The 17,776-nt window shown below is 37.5% G+C and overlaps 1 protein-coding gene across 5 annotated transcripts in view; it reads right to left on the minus strand.

The window, feature by feature from the left end:
* LOC110373684 (facilitated trehalose transporter Tret1) overlaps positions 1–17,776 on the minus strand; it is a 62,812-nt gene that overhangs the window by 6,900 nt on the left and 38,136 nt on the right. Inside the window, exon 1 of one of the 5 annotated variants that reach the window (XM_021331015.3) lies at positions 2,946–3,149. The exons of the other annotated variants lie outside the window; for them this stretch is intronic. Coding sequence (XP_021186690.3) covers positions 2,946–3,092 — 147 coding nt within the window. The 5' untranslated portion in view covers positions 3,093–3,149. Of the gene's footprint in view, positions 1–2,945; positions 3,150–17,776 lie in introns of those variants that run through there. 5 annotated transcript variants of the gene reach the window in all.

Here is a 17,776-nt window from a genome sequence, read left to right on the forward strand (position 1 = left end):
TATATAAAACTCAAAGGTGACTGACTGACATAGTGATCTATCAACGCACAGCTGAAACCACTGGACGGATCGGGCTGAAATTTGGCATGCAGGTAGATGTTATGACGTAGGCATCCGCTAAGAAAGGATTTTGATCAATTCTACCCCCAAGGGGATAAAATAGGGGATGAAAGTTTGTATGAAACTTTGTGAATTTTAAACCGATCGGACTGAGACTTTGCATGCATAAAGCTACTATGGCGTAGGCAACCCTTAAGAAAGGATTTTGATAAATTCCATCCCTGAGGGGATAAAATAGGGGATGAAAGTTTGTATACATCTTCTTAGATTTGTACACGCTAATCTTCCGAACTACTGAACGGATTTCAATGATTTTTTCTTTGTTGTATCAGTATTAAGCCTGGTCAACATATAGGCTATAATTTATCTTCGAAACTTGAAGACCTGATGCAGAACTCCTACAGACCAACAAAACAATTAGAGATACAAAAATGGTGCCATGGCAAAAATTGTTTCATGTGAAGAGCATTTTCAGCTGAGATAATAAATTTTAAGATCTGGATGGAACACCTGATGTGGAACCCCAAGAGCCCAGCTTCTCTATACCATATACAGGTATGACGTTTTAGAAAAAGTTGTTCAATTTGATAAGCACTTTCTATTGACTTACACAAATTGAAGATCTAAAACACCTGATGTGGAACTCCAGGGGCCCAGCTAGACTATAGCATATAGAGGTATGACGTTTTAGCAAAAGTTGTTCAATCTGATAAGCACTCTCTGTTGACTTATAAAAATTGAACCACACCTACACCTGATGTGGAACTCCAGGAGCCCAGCTAGACTATAGCATATGAAGATATGACGTTTTAGCAAAAGTGGTTCAATCTGATGCACTCTCTATTTTGACGTATAAACATCGAAAATCTGGAACACCTGATGTGGAACTTCAGGAGCAATACTACACTTGAAATGAATAGAAATGAATGTTATGAAATATTTACCACACACAAATGCGGACTAATTAGAATCACTACTTTTATCCCTATGGTCACGTCTATTGCGGTTCAGTTCTCAGCGTTTTGTTTAGTCTGCTGTGCTTTTGCTGTTAAAGTACAAAAATTAAGTATATATAGAATGTTTCTCTTCGGTCCCTTAAAATACAATATCAGACTATTTAGATCTTTGATTTTGCTGACCCCGTAGTCGCTGGCATAAGGGACAGGATCCGCGTACGAAGTCGCGGGCAACAGCTAGTCTAAATATATAAAACTCAAAGGTGACTGACTGACTGACATAGTGATCTATCAACGCACAGCTGAAACCACTGGACGGATCGGGCTGAAATTTGGCATACAGGTAGATGTTATGACGTAGGCATCCGCTAAGAAATCAATGATCAATTCTACCCCCAAGGGGATAAAATAGGGGATGAAAGTTTGTATGAAACTTGCCCACGCAGACGAAGTTGCGGGCAACAGCTAGTTAATATTATAAAGAGGAAAACTTTGTTTGTTTTATTTGGTTGTAATGGATAAACTCAAAAACTACTGGACCGATTTTAAATATTCTTTCACCATTAGAAAGCTATATTATATCTGCGAGTAACATAGGCTATATTTCATGCCGGTGAGAGCAGTAGCTCCCACGGGACGCGGGTGAAACCGCGGGAAAACAGCTAGTTTATAATATACTGGCTATAAAAATCGATGTTCCATTTACTGTATAGTCTGTTTTTTAATCTCGTAGACTAAATTGACACTTGCAAAATGTCAAACTTTCTAATAATTTTGCTAGCTCTGTGGTGCAGTGTTGTACTTACGATACCGGTTCGTTGAATCGTAACTTTTTATCTATAATAGACGAGTTTAATATTCATTCAAAGTTTTATATTTAAAATTCACGTACGTACACATGACTGTACGACGTGCTACAAACTGCCAGGGATATCTGACCACGCAAAGCCATGCGTAATCATCAAGGATAAGCCTATTATTTCAGGATGACTTATTGTAAAAAGTTACGATTCAACGAACCGGTATCGTAAGTACAACACTGCACCACAGAGCTAGCAAAATTATTTGGAAGTTTGACATTTTGCAAGTGTCAATTTAGTCTACGAGATTAAAAAACAGACTATAGTATAGTTATGATTATTCTCGAAGTTGATAGACGGATGATTCCTTCATTAACCTATGGTGTATCATTAGTAACTGAACAATAGCAGTAGAACATCTAGGTAGGTACTACCATTGTTAGGCAAGTCCGTAATACAGCAGATTTCAAAACATTGATAATAGTCTCACATGTCAGAGATAAATCTCAAGAATTCGTCTCTGCACTAGATAAGACGAAACAAATAAGTACTTAGGTAATCTCACTATTACGAAATTAAAATCCGGCTGGTGATATGATATAAGTAGGTAAGCCATCTTGCGAAATCTACTTTAAATGCAGCTGCGAAAATTGATAAATAAGACCAAAGAGATCAAAAACAAAAATGTTAAGGACAATAGGTAGGTACCTAAATACACCCTCACAATAGGGACTTGGTAAACTTGAAGACCTGAGTTTGTTTATTAGTTTTAGCTTTCAGAATTTAAATAGGTTACATTCATGAAACATGATTATCTAAGTATTTTTATTGACTTAACGCGGCTGTTTGCCTAACCACCACCGAGAAAAATTTTACTTGTTCTTAAGAAATAGAAGCACTTTAACCACTTTCGCCCAGGGACTCTAAATTAACGATATTGTTACACATTCCTAATACCTACCTACGTGAAATGTATTTTAGCAACGATGCAGGATGGAAGCTCAAATGGCGGTACTTTATACCAAGAAAATCGCAAAAATTCAACACATCTTTGAAGGAGACACTGAGCCACTACTGAAGAAATTGAACTAACAAAACATAGAAAGGTAAATAAAAACAAAATATTTACAACATAATACGAAGATCTCCCAGGTTTTGATGCAGCATAGCCGACAGAAGTCACCACATTTGACACCACTATCCCCGAAACCACAGCGGGACCTAACACGGGCAAACTTAGTATCGTAAACGTGTTACCAAAACCACTACCGAACATTTTGAAGATACTTTTATTTATGAAAACTAATAAAAATAATGTAAAAGGTGTGAAAGGCTCTTGATATGTTTTTCAAGTGATTTTATAGAGAGAAATCTTGAAGATAATGATAGTGGTATCTTCAGATCAATAATAGAAATGACAGTTATGAAGAAGGAAGAATTGTTTTAGCATGATGCAGCTGTATTATGGAGGAAAGCGTTTGTTATTATTAAGCGTATGATGACCTACCGCTGCAGAATATGAGTAAGTTTTCTTTTATTTTATTATGATTTTCTTAGAATAAGGAACCTATAGGTACCTAATCATCTTCACCTGTGAGAAGATAAATTATACCAACACATTTTATTATCACTTCAATGAGAATCTATTCTCATTATAGTCAGCTGTTTTAATCGCGGATCGCGTGCAAATTCTTAGCTAGTAATTAACTATTCTAACTACTCGTGGTAGCATGATTTTACTCATTTCAAGATTGATTGTATGAAATCGAAAGGAAGAAGACGATTTCCAAGTTCAAAAGCAATTTCGTATCCAATATCTCACAAATTGTCTAAAGTCAGATTCAGGGACCGCATTTCCCAGCCGGGTGTAGGATCGTTCGAAAGAGCTACTGTGGCCCTGCTACACAAAGGACTCCAGAAGGAACATGGTGGGTTTTAGTCAGTAAGAGTCTGACACTCCCTCACGCTGCACCCACAGCGAGAGAGAGATCATTAGATGATTTTCCATCCAAAAAGGGACCGCATTTCGTCTTCCTCGCTTTTGGTTGCGAAAAGGATAGAAAAAGTCATAAAAGAATCATCAAAGCGTAATCTATTTTCTTTTTCTTCTACACTGGAATCTGGTTCATTGTAACACTAACTTCATAACATGTACCTAATGTCATATTACCTATAACAACTTGTTCTGTAGTTTATATAAAACATGGCGGAAGACTTTATAAATGATTGATGTGTTGAGCACTTAGTTTTTGCTTAGGATATTGTGTGTCGTTTCCTATGTATTGCTTCACTGTTTGTTTCTAACTTATGCAATTGATGATTGACATAGGTGCAATTCTGAACTGACATCAGTCGAGTATTTCCAGAGATTTTCATCCATAACAAATCAATTTTAATACATGTTTTGTTGTGTTTAAACACAAGTTTATAAAAATATATTTTAAATAACTTTGTACACTCTATTTGTTGTAAACAAAAAGGAAAATTGAATAAAAAATTTAAATGTATCGCGCCAAAAATAAACCTTTTAATGGTTTTCCGTAATTCAGTCGGTAACTTCCTTGTATGCTCAATTTCACATGAATATGATGGTTATATATATTTTTTCATATCTAAGATTAACTTAACGCTTTATTATATTGTTATTTCGGATGAAGTTTCTTCCTTTTCTACAATGATAATATGTAGATTCTTGTCTGTCGGTAGCAGATAATTATTTAAGTCCTGTTCCTGTGTTATTGTTTAAGTTACTGGTATTGTTATTTGGTATAATACCTAATTACGGAAATCAAATAGGTAAGCAATCTCAGTTCTTATCGTACTTAGTTGTGATTGGGATCTTTTGATTGTACGAAATGTTTTTTTTTGAAGTTGTATCCCCTTTGTATTTATCAACTTGGTTTTTGATAATATTATCAACACATAGGTATAATAATATTTTGTGTATGTCAAAAGTAAACAGCTGCATCCGGAAGCCGACCCCAACCTAGTTGGGAAAAGACTAGACTATGTTAATTTCAAATATTTGCGACCTACCTATGTCAAAAATATTTGAAATTAACTTACAGCCTTACTTATAAACGTGAATTAAATAATAAGTAATACTTAAGGGCTGTTTAAGAAAATTCTTACGTTAAATCATCATCATCATCATTGGCCACAGAGCATCTTGGACAGATGATTGTGGCAGTGCTTGTCCATGCGGTTAGTGCCGCAAGCACTTTCTTTTATGACTAAATAAGCCAATAGCTGCACGACACTTCTTGCCGCATTTGTCGCAGGTGAAGCGCGGGTCGACCACGGGTGCAGCGTTCTTAATGCGAAGCCTTTTCTGCTTAATGTTGTCGAGCCAGGCTTCGTCATATATTGCAGTTCCGGCGCGCAGGTCGCGTCTCCATAAGAGCCTCTCATTGGCGCGTGTTTCCCAAGAATAAGCGTTGATGTTGAAGCTGTCCATGTCACGTTTGCAACAATCCTTGAAACGTAAGTTTGGGCGACCCACTCGTCTTTTTGCATCAGCAATCTGCCCGAGCATGACTTCACGTGGCAATCTTTCGGTGTCCATACGATGAACGTGTCCCAGCCAGCGAAGTCTTCTCTGTTTCAGAGTTGCTAGGATGCTGTTGCAATTGGTCTTGCTTAGGACAGCTTCGTTAGTCACCCTGTCCTTCCAAGTGATACCGAGTATCGCGCGCAAGCAGCGCATGTGGAAAGCGTTAAGGCGACGTTCTTGCTTGGAATAAGTGGTCCATGTTTCCGAGCCGTATAGTAGCGTGTTGAGTACGCAGGTTTTGTATACAAGGATCTTGGTAGTAATGGTGAGCTTGTTGTTTCTCCAAACACGCGTAGAGAGTTTGCCAAAGTTGGAAGCCGCTCTTCCAATGCGAGTATCAATTTCCTTATTGTTACAAAGATTGGATGTTGTAGTAGATCCGAGATAGCAAAAGTGATCAACAATTTCTAGAGGAGTTCCATCGAGAGTGATATGAGGTGGATGGTCGACGCCTTGAGCCATGATGACAGTTTTTTTGGTGTTTATACTCATAGAATATAGGCGGCAAGCGTGATCAAACCTATTTACGAGTTCCTGCAGTTCTTGTTCAGATTTAGCTACTAGAGCTGCATCATCAGCATACAGTAGCTCGCGGACCAGTATGTCATATCGCTTGTTTTTTGATTTCAGATGTTGGATATTGAAGAGTCTTCCATCTTTTCTCGTGTGTAGGTGAATTCCGATATCACATTGTTTAAAGGCCTCTATCAGTATAGCCGAAAAGAAGATACCGAAAAGGGTAGGCGCTAAGACACAGCCTTGTCTTATACCACGGTTCATGCTGAAAGCTTCTGTAGTAAGGCCGTCGAAGATAACAGAACCTTGCATGTTGTCGTGGAAAGCCTTGATTAGGGAAAGTAAGGTTGGTGGGCACCCTATTCTAAAAAGTATGTTGTAAAGGCCTTGTCTACTTACAGAGTCGAAGGCTTTGTTTAAATCGACAAATGCAATATAGAGGGGTGTCTGATGTTCGCGACTCTTTTCCTGAAGTTGACGCAGAGTAAATATCATGTCATTTGTGGAACGACCAGACCTGAAACCGCATTGTGACTCGGGGTATATTCTTGCGGCAAGAGTTTCGATCTTCTTCAGAATCACCTTGGCAAAAGCTTTCCCTGTGACACTGAGGAGTGAGATACCTCTGTAGTTGTTACAGTCTCCTCTGTCTCCTTTACCCTTGTATAGCGTAATTATGTCTGCATCCCGCATGTCCTGAGGTACAGTGCCCTCTTCCCAACATTTAAGTAGAACTTGATAGAGAATCGGAACTACGCATTTATATGAGATGATTTCGGCTGGTAGGTTATCGCGCCCAGAGCTCTTGCCTAGCTTTAGGCTTTTAATTGCTTGTTGAAATTCCTCCAATGTAGGTGGATCGTCTAAATCTGACATAGAAGGGAAAACTGGTAAAGAATCTAAGGCAGTGGGATTGATGTTGATCTCATCGGAGTAGAGATTAGAGTAGTGTTCTTGCCATCTTCTTAGTTGTTGTTGTTTGTCAGAGATAGGGTTACCTTGACGGTCTTTTATCTCTGCTCGCTTTCTAGCAACAGGCCCTATGGCCGTTTTGATGCCTTGATACATCCCTCGAAAATCACCAATTTTATGGCAATGTTGAATAGTTTCACTAAGGCTGACCCAGTAACGATTTGCGTAATGGCGCGATACACGCTGCAGATCAGCTTTGGCGGTTTGGTACCTAAGCTTGAGCCTTTCATTGTCCATGTTATTCAGATAGCTTATGTAAGCATTACGTTTACTCTCAAGGTAGGGTAGTAATTCATCCTCATACTCTGCAAACCAGTCCTTTTGGGTTTTGCCTTGTGTCCCAAATGTTTCGAGAGCAATCTGAGTGATAGTATCCCTTGCTATGGACCACATACTTTCGCTATTCGGTAGGTTCTCCAGTGTTTCTGGGCTGAGTTTGTTTTCGATCTCCCTATTAAATCGGTTATATAGCCTTTCATCAATTGCAGATTTTGTGTTAATTTTTATTCTTCGAGAGACGTTATTTGCCGAGTGTATCTTTTTTGCAATTAGTCTTGTCTTGGCCATAACTAAGGAGTGATCTGTATCGCAGTCCGCGCTGTGATAAGTTCGGGCATTAAGGATGTCACGAAGATCCCGTCTTCTGGTGATAATAAAATCTAACTGATGCCAGTGTCCGGAACGCGGATGTCTCCACGACACTTTATGGGCCGCTTTGTTATGGAAGTAGGTGTTAGTGATACACAATGAATGGGATGCACAAAATTCTAGAAGGCGTTGACCATTCTCATTCATGTTCCCAATGCCATGTAATCCCACGCAGTCCGGCCAATTGTTTTGGTTATTTCCAATCCTAGCATTAAAGTCACCGAGGAGAAGGAGTTTATCAGATCGGTTGCTTGTTGTCAAGCAGTGGCATAAATCTTCGTAAAAAGCATCTTTGTCTTCGGGAGAAGCCTGTAAGGTGGGAGCATAGGCAGAAATCAACAATACAGGCCCTGAATGAGTGTTAATTCGGTGACACATGATGCGCTCGGAAATACCCTTTGGCGGTTCAATGCAGTTAAGAATATCATTGCGAACTGCAAATCCTACGCCGTAATCACGGCGCTCACCGGACTCACGCCCTTTCCAGAAGAAAGTGTAGTTATCTTCACGGAGACTACCTTCGTCAGAGAGACGAGTCTCTTGTAGAGCGGCAACACCAACGCGAAGACGCAAAAGCTCTCTGTCAATTATGGACGACTTTCTTAACGCAGGTTCAGGATCATCTTGAGTCCCAAATCCGGGGAGCATTGTTCGTACATTCCAAGAAGCAAAGCGTATGATCGGGTTGTTTGGTTTAGCAATCAAATAATGTTTTTTGTTCTTGCCAGGTGCTTAATATACTCATCCTATTTCAAAACATGTAGTATGCTTGCTGCTTCACACACCCATAGAAGCGTAGAATGAGGGACGGACTAGTACCTTATTGGCCGGGGGCTGCCCAGCTTGAGGCGGGCGTTAACTAGTCAATTAGTCGCGATGGACTATCCCACCGTCGAGAGTCACCCCTAGCGTCCGCGCACACGCCCATTAGCGCGAGACTTATAACTGGTAACTGCAACTCTCCGTGTTGGTTCCCACACCTTTTGAGGCATGGATGGAGTGACCTCTCCACAAGCACTGCATCGCCTGGGACGCATTTTGAAACTATGAACTTGCCCAGCATTCATAGCTTCCTCTCGACCTCATCGCCTTGATCTACAGGAGTGAGTGTTCACTACATGTAGAGACGAATTGGTTGCAGGAGTTGCCGACTTTTTCAGGTTGTACCCTACTGTCGCCTACCGGTACTCCGGATCCGTTTGCCTCATCCGCCAGACACGCGCCGTACCGAAGCACAACTTCTCCGCCGCTGCCGCCGTTAAGGTCTTCACCCGTAACCCTGGGCAAGGGATTCGCGTTATACCCCGCAAAACTGGGTCTCTACTCGAACTTGGCCATTCGTTAAATAAACGTTGCATAAGCATGTCTTAACAAACATTTAATCAATACTTTAAGTAGTGATTAGTTAAAATTTTGCTTAGAAGGTGATTAGAGATTTTTATAAGTAAGGCTGTTATTTTTTAGTGACAGTAACCAAATAAATACACACGTTTATAAATATCATGCAAGGACAAAAAACGAAAGATTTAATATGCATTAACTTTCACTTAAAACGGCTGTCTCAATCATTTGCATAAAGCATAATCCTTCACAGTGTAGCAAATAAAAGCTAATTACCCGTTTTCAAGGGAAAACTGTTTACAAGTCGGCGAAGACACTCGCTAATTACATTAGGAAGTGTGACCAGACTATAAAAAGCCTTATGTATTTGCATATACGTCAAGAGACGGTAGACAAAGAATTTTATTTGTTGCCAGTAAGTGTAGCAGTCGACCTTTCTCGATATCCTTTTCCGCACGGATGTGAATGCCCGTGTGTAAGAAATGCATTTTTTTTAAATAAAATTGTTATGAGGTATTTTTGTGGGCTTTATGTCAGGCGAAAATGCATTTGGTGAGGTCAGTTTGGAGATGGGCCATTAAAAAAAAACTAAAAAAATTATCGAAAGTTCTCTCCTTCTCTCATGTCTGTCTGATTTTCTAATAAAACCTAACTTGACACAAAGGACAATGGGCAGATTGGTATACCCCACCAATAGCAATGTCATATATATCATTGGATAGGCCTTTTTATGTAGAACAACATTTACTATGACAGCTTTGCTGAAATGTTTGTCCGTTCTGAGATATAGATCAAAAACTGTGCAAAAGTTAGAACTAAGTAATCTATTCATAACTCAAGTTTTTAAAAGAAAATCTAAGTACTACTAAGTGTAAGTCTTGTAAGTACTACCTGCTGTGCCCGTTAGGGCCCATAACTGTTATTGTTATTTAACATTTCAACTTTTTACTGTACCAACTTTATATTGAGCGTAATGAGAAACGGACAAACAATAGAACAAAGCTGCCATAGTAAATGTTGTTCCAGTTAAAAAGACCTATCTAACGATATCTATGACTTTGCTATTGGTGCGGTTTTTCACTACGCCCAAAATCCAGTTGATACAATAAAAGGTTGAAATGATACATAATAGTAACAATTATGGACCCTAACGGGCACAGCAGGTAGCACTTACAAGACTTACACTTAGTAGTAGTACTTAGATTTTCCTTTAAAAACTTGAGTTATCAATAGATTACTTAGTTCTAACTTTTGCACAGTTTTTGATCTATATCTCAGAACGGACAAACATTTCAGCAAAGCTGTCATAGTAAATATTGTTCTACATAAAAAGACCTATCCAATGATATATATGACATTCCTATTGGTGGGGTATACCAGGTCCCATATATTTGTGCCCATTGTCCTTTCGTCTAACCTAATTGAAGAATTTCTTTTTTATCGCATCAAAGAAGCATTGCCGAAAGATATTATGTAAAATTGCAATATCATTATGAATTGCAAAGATGGTAGATAGTTACTGCACTCTATGTAGGTTTCGCGATCACTTTATTTTTTAATTAAACACATTAGGTATTAAGTATACAAATGTAACAACAGCTCGATAGCAAATGGTTAAAGAGATGTGGAACCAACTCATATTTACTGTTTTACTGTAAACACAGGTAGGTCAGTGATCTCTTTCAAATAAGCATCATAAAGGAGCGTTATAAGAACAATCATTTAACTACCGTGCATGCCATTAATTTAGGTACCTAACATTTTAACATACTTAAATAACATTACATTCAAATATTATTCAACTCAAAACACGCGACGATTTTGGCAGAAAAAATGCAAATTGTATGCTTGACGGTTTCTTACTAAGAACTCGAAGAAGTTAGACCTATTATTATAGTGTGATCAGAACTGCTTAGTTTTTGTTTAGAAGATTCATTTGTACCATGCGATCCAGGTCTTAGAAATTGTATGTTGTCATTCGTCTAACACTCTATACTTATCTATATTTTTGTATATTGCGAAATAAGCTAGGATATATTAATAACATACCTATTTATATAAATGTTTGGTAGTCGTTACGAGTCAGAAGTCTGACAACCAGTCTTACCAAGGGGTATTGGGATCCCCGGGTTAAGGTCAGATAGGCAGTCGCTCCTTGTAAAATGCTGATACTCAGCTGCATCCGATTAAACTGGAAGCCGACACATACATAGGTACATAGTTTGGAAAAGTCTCGGGAGATGATGATGATGAATGGATTTAGGCAAAAATATGCAAGCTGCAAAAAAGACAGTGGGGGAAAAGCCAGCATATTTCAAGCAAAAGCTTTTCTCATTTTCTTAGTAATGTTGCGTTAAACTTTTTGTTAAATGCCAGACTATTTTACGAGTGCTTAAGTAAGTAGTCATAGTAAAATGAGTTTCAAAACCTACACATTTTATAGCAGACTCAGACGATAACTTAAATACTTAGTTTAAAATGTTAGCCTAACCTACATAAGGAAAATATTAACTACTAGTTTGTGAAAATTTGAAGCAATTTAAAACACTAGCCGATCTCCCACGGTTTCACCCGCGTCCCTTGAGAACTAATGCCCATACCTGGATAAATATAGGCTATATGTTACTCAGATAGAGTGTATCAACAATTAATATACAAATCGGTTCAGTTCTTTCAGAGTGTTTATGGTACAAACAAACAAAATTATCCTCTTTATTAGGTATGTTAAGTATGTATAGATAAACTGATTAATTAGGAATCTTAAAATAACAGAATAATCATTGTTTACAATTATTAACTAGAAACTCATTGATATCACAAATGCTTGTAGTAAACAGGATAAAGACGAATTTAATTAAGTAAATACCTATTTTATTAGTTAATGTATTCAATAGCAGTTAAATAAAATATGTTATTTGATTTACCTTAAATAAATGGGTCATTTACATACTATAACAACTACATATAACACACCCGGTAAAAACCATTGATGTGAAATTACCTACTCATAAAAATGAAACAAACGTAGAAATTATGAAAGATCTTCATTTCCATCTCGATTTTATTTATTATGTGCATGAAGCTTGATTTTTGCTTTCTCCCAACTTATGTGATAATTTTCACTTCCAACAAAGGCTAAACGCATTTTATTTATTTGAATTTCGTCAATCTACTATTCAGCATATCGTTGAGAATTTGAAATACATCTTTTAAAATAGCTAGAAATAAAAGACAATTGGAAAAGGATGGGGTCGAAGAGTGCTGGATTGGAGACCACGGACTAGCAAGCGCAGCGTAGGACGTCCACCAACAGGGTGGACAGACGACCCTATAAAGGTCGCCGGAAGACGCTGGAAGCAGGTCGCCTCCAGCAGGTATCTGTGGAGATCTAAGGGGGAGGCCTATGTTCAGCAATGGACGTCCCATGGCTGAGATGATGATGATGATCATATGATAAAATTAGCTCATCGTTCAAGCTATGGTTCAAGTGATATTATGTTGTTCAAAATATGAACGTAGGTACTTTAGTTTATTCGGAACAATTCGATAACTGGATCTGCGATAATGATAACCGAAAACTGACAATATCTGTATTATTTGCTATATCATACCTAAATATTTTATCGTAGATATATAGGTACGATAATTTCAGTGTGGTGTTCGCGAATAAAGTTTATCCTATCTTTATAATTCTGTTCGTAAATGACGTTATTTACTGATTAAGTGTTATATGACACAATTTTGTCTCTGAGTAGGTACCTATCTAAGTACTTGGGTACATTCATTCAACACCTGGTCAAAAAATCTCAATTCAGTATAGGTAACAGATCATCTTTTAGATATGGTAATGATGAGCAAAAGAGATAGCATGGTTTTCAAAGGTTCTCTAGCTTATTATTAGTTCTCTAGCTTATTACATGTAGATTATTATCTACCTGTATTTAAAACGCCACAAAACATGGATTTTCGTAGAAAAAATCTTAATAAATGATAATCGTAGCGGAATAATCATGGCGTCAATTAGGCACGAAGGAAGATTAGATTACAGCGGGATTTTACCAATTCTAGTTATTACCGATATCTTAATTAACTTATCACCATACTAGCTTCCACCCGTGGCTCAACCTGCAACCCAAGATAACTAGATAGGTACATATGTACTTCACACATCTGGATAAATAAGTATTAGTTTTCGTCTGACACTGAAAAAAATTCAAATCGGACCAGTGGTTCCTAAGATTACTATCAAGATCAAAGGCTAGTTTTTATTTTGGTCAAAAATTAAGCATTGCCATCCAACGTGGCAATGCTGCCAGCCTCTTGGGTACACTTCCGGTGGGCAGCGATGAGGAGTTTTTTGATGCCATTTTATAATTGTTTTTAGTATATATGTATAAATTACTTACATTTTTATTTACATAGATACTCGTATTTACAATACATATTTACAATAAAAATCAAAAACTATCCTAGTAAAACAAACAACTAAAAAGCGTCAAAAAATTCGTCCCCATCGCTGTCAACTGGGAGCGTGCCCAAGAGGCTGGCAGCATTACCTCGTTGGATCGCCATGCTGATTCTTTATCCGAGGTAATAGCCAGCCTTCTGGTCACGAGAAGCGTCAACCAGCCGCCTTGAGAGATCTTTAAATAGAATGTGGGCATTCGGACCCCACGACCCGAGGGTTTCAACCCCAAACGGTTCGAAAATATAGTTTCCGACAAGGCCACTATATTTCCGCCGCTTGAGGTTCTCCGCAGCCGCAGCGGCAGCAGCAGCACAGCACGCAGAACTTGGAAGGTGTGATGGCGCAAGAGTATCGACACAGGTTGCGTCCCATACTAAAGGCCTACCCATCTTCCAAGGGAATAACGACATGCCGTCTGGTCTCTTACCGTCGTCGCGTGCCAAGCCGTTTGGTTCTAATACAGCTGGTACCCCGACGGCAACAAGAGCTCGACGTATAATGTCATTGATGTTTGCATGCCGGGCAATACGGCCCGCACTGCGGCTGCACGACAGGCCGTGGTGTCCGAGGCTGGTGACAGCCTCACCACAGTGGCAGCGATGAGGGGAGCAGCACGGTGCTCCTATACGTAAGCAAGTAGCGAGGCGGAAAGTTGTATCGTCAAACATGGTGCCAATATTTGACGACGGTAGTGCCTGTAGCCAAAGCCCCGACTCCCATCTACCCACAGCCAGTAGGCGCGCTCGCTCAGCAGGAGTAATTGCCGTTTCTAAATAAGTTTATTTTTACGTCATGTAAATATGTCCTTAGACAGATCCATATTCATCCATTACAGTAATAAATAAATCAAAGAATATTCTTGACTTATATCCTTGAACTATAGATAGCGAGCATAAAGTGAAAAGGCCATATTATCTCACCAGTCTACAGGTCAAAGAGAATCGTTCGTCCTCAGACGTTTATAGACTGAAAATTGGGTCATATCGTAGGTACCCTTTTTATCAATACAAGTCCTGTTATTTATGGGTAGTGTTAGTACAGTATGAACTGCGAAGTAGTTTTACCTCTATCAATAGGTACATCTGTCTCGGGAGAATAACTTACCGCAGCCGGGTTTAAAGTAAAAATGCCTTTTCTGAGGCTCTTGTATCTGTCAACCAATAGGTTCAGCAGTTTTGTTACGCAAGTCACATCAGACGAACACACAAACAAAAATGCAGATTACGAAGAATTTTAAATTGATTTAGAATTCATACTCGGCGATAATGAAAATTAGCATTTCCTTGTGACATCTTCAATGTATTAAAATTAACCTGATAAATCTTAGAATTTTGATTTACCGGTTTTATTGATATTTGACGATTCGTATAAATACTGTAAAATTAAGTATATTTAACAGACCTGTGAGATGTGGAGTTTTTCTATTGAAACCTTTGATGGAACAATAAAATAAAACAAAACAATTTAGAAAATACGTCTGACATTTTTCGGAGGAAAGCATAATATATTATTTTCCGCTCGGTTTTCCGGGCGACGATGTCCGTAAGTAGATATGGGCGAAGTCGCGTGTTTTTAGAGCGACAACCATTCAGAACGCAGCAATTATTCAATTGCTACAATTTTCCATTGCAATGGACTCTAAACGCTACCAATTTCAATTAACGATTTGTCAATAAAACAGTAAAACGTGTGATTTATTGCGATTCGAAACAGGAATGCGGACGCCATTTTATTCAATTTACAATTTCATGTAAGACGAAATAGTTTGGGTTAATTTTCTGACTTCTGTTCAATCATGTTTAATGTTATGACTTCTTATGACTGTAGAAAGCTTAGGTACCTATGTTAGTAATTTTACTTACATGACTCTCATCACGTCATGTAATGCAGGCCTGTGTATTTTGTCTAATCATTGAGGTATACCTAAGTCGGTACTATTTCCTAGTAATTTATATCTTCTTAAGTAAGTATGTAGGTACCTATTAGGTGTTGTTTGAAATATCCATTTGATTGAAAGGTCAAAGACCTATTTAGGTACGGTTTTGTAATGGTTTCCTACTACTACTTTCTTGACCGATAAACACGAACGCTACTGTTTTTATAATAAGACCTGAACCTAACATTTTTCTTCCATTTCTGTGAAATTTTTGTTCGGGTCAATGTACGAAATGTTGTTGCTAGGCCTTAAAAAGCGATTTCAGCGTGATTTCGAAAAGTTTTAGCTTCCAATCAAGAAACAATATAGGGAAAGTAGAAAGACTGATTACTTGAAGTCAATACGAGACAAACTTTTGTATTGAACATTTTTCTTTCAGGCTTAAGTATTTGACAAAAAGAGTTATATAACTTCTGGTTAAACTGTACGTTCAATTCTAAACATAGACAAGATAGGTAGATAGTACAAATAAAAACAACGCAGTAGCCAAACGTGTGTATAACTATAAACATAAACAGCATTGTTTTGATTTTCTGCACAAATCTACCATTACACTATCTGAAGGTTCTTAGAGGTGGTGTTACAAAATTAAAGGAAATCTATTTTCAGAAACTTATGCTGAAAATAGTTAAAGGACACACTGATAATTGCGGAAAAGAATAGAAAAGGTCTCGAAATAGAGTGGGATAATGGTAAGTCATGGCGCTGGCACTGAAATACTGCTGAAATTGAGAATGCATCCTTGTCCTTATCCACCTTAAGGTTAATATTAAAGTTTATCAAAACAGACACATATTGTCTGTCCCCGAAAAACGATTTCGAAGCTTTTCCTGCATTATATAAAAGGACAAATTTCAGATGGAAAAATGATTTTAAGATGACGTCAGACAGGGCTCATTAAATTAAAATGGGGATGAAACTGGTGAACCTTTTGCAGTAGTAAAAAATCCTAATCTCTATTTCCAACATTTTCTTCAAAACACATATAAAAATAGTGTACGTATTCAACATTTATCTGTCACATAGTTTCATAACAGTTGAAGATTACGTCTATCTAAAGAACTCGTAAATTCCTTATCAAAGTGCTGTTAAGAAGATACGCGTAATGTTTAATCCTCGTGCCTGATATACTGGTTAACAAGAGGTATATTTGACAACAGTTTCTCAGTAACTATCTCTTGACAAATCCTCACGAGGTATTTTTATCGTAAAATATCAGTAAAATGACAAAATACTTGAGATAGGTAGCGTCTATCAAGTTAAATTTAACTGCACCCTGAATATTTTTGTGTCATAAGGCTTTTACGATAAAAAAATGCATGATCTAACTAAACATGCCTACCTAAGTTTATGTTTGTTATACGCCTTTCATTTCAGGAGGATGTGGGTTCAAATATTTACGAATTCTACGTCACTTCTGACTGAAAATAAATAAATAACAGAACAATACTCTTCTATAAAGCAAGCAATAAAATAGGAGCCATTTTCGATAGTTAAGCAACCTGAAAAACCCCAAAAAAATGCTTTCTTATAAAGTTGTAGCTATAAATTCATGATCAAAAGGTGCACTGTATTAGTTTTAAGTTGTATATATATATATAAGTTTATTTTATTTTATTTTCAATTAATGTAAATATTTTGTGAATAAAGAGAGCCCTATATTGATCAAAAGTAAATTCATTTCATCATCATCATCCTCCGAGCCCTTTTCCCAACTACATATGTTGGGGTCGGCATCCAGTAAAAAGTAAATTATAATTATCAGGGCTTCATAGCATGACTATAATATTTTATTATACGTACATAGAATAAAGTACAGGGGACCTTTGTACGAGCTAGATTATTAGCAAGACAAAAGACAGACGCATGTTAGTTAATAAAAGCTATCACCCGTTATCGGGCAGTCGGCTTAGTCATAATCTATAGCCGATGTTTATAACGTTTTATTGGTCTATTTGCAAATTATAGGCATCCTGGGGAATTTATTATAGGTCTGATTAAAGACTGGGGGTCGAATGAGGGCATTTGTTTTGTTTATAATAACGCTATCATTAAAAAGAAAGTCGGGAATATGTGCTGAAATATTTTAATGCATTTTGTTGGATGACTACGCAAATAAATTATCGGCAGTTAGGTTTTGGTTTGTAGAACATTTTTCTAATAAGCTATTGTTTGTAAAACATGTAGGTAACTACTTTGGGGTTCCTAACCTCGAAGTAACTGAAGTATGTAATGGTTGATGACAAAATAAAATATTATCATATCTATTCTATGACATTGAGGGATGAAAAGACTTTTTCTAAGAATATGATTACTTATTTAATTTTACATAATATTTTCTTTCAGATCTTACAACTCTTTTCATAGTACCTAATAATCTTTGCAAAAAAAACTCTTTCAACTAAGTAGGTACGTGTTAAATATTACGCACGTACGCATAATTTTAGGTATGTTATGTATTAACACCCTTGATGTTATATCTTTATCCCAACATTTGTTCAAGATTAGATTACCACGAGTATTGAC

This window comes from Helicoverpa armigera, chromosome 11 (assembly GCF_030705265.1).
Source record: "Helicoverpa armigera isolate CAAS_96S chromosome 11, ASM3070526v1, whole genome shotgun sequence".
NCBI classification, from domain to species: Eukaryota; Metazoa; Arthropoda; class Insecta; order Lepidoptera; family Noctuidae; genus Helicoverpa; species Helicoverpa armigera.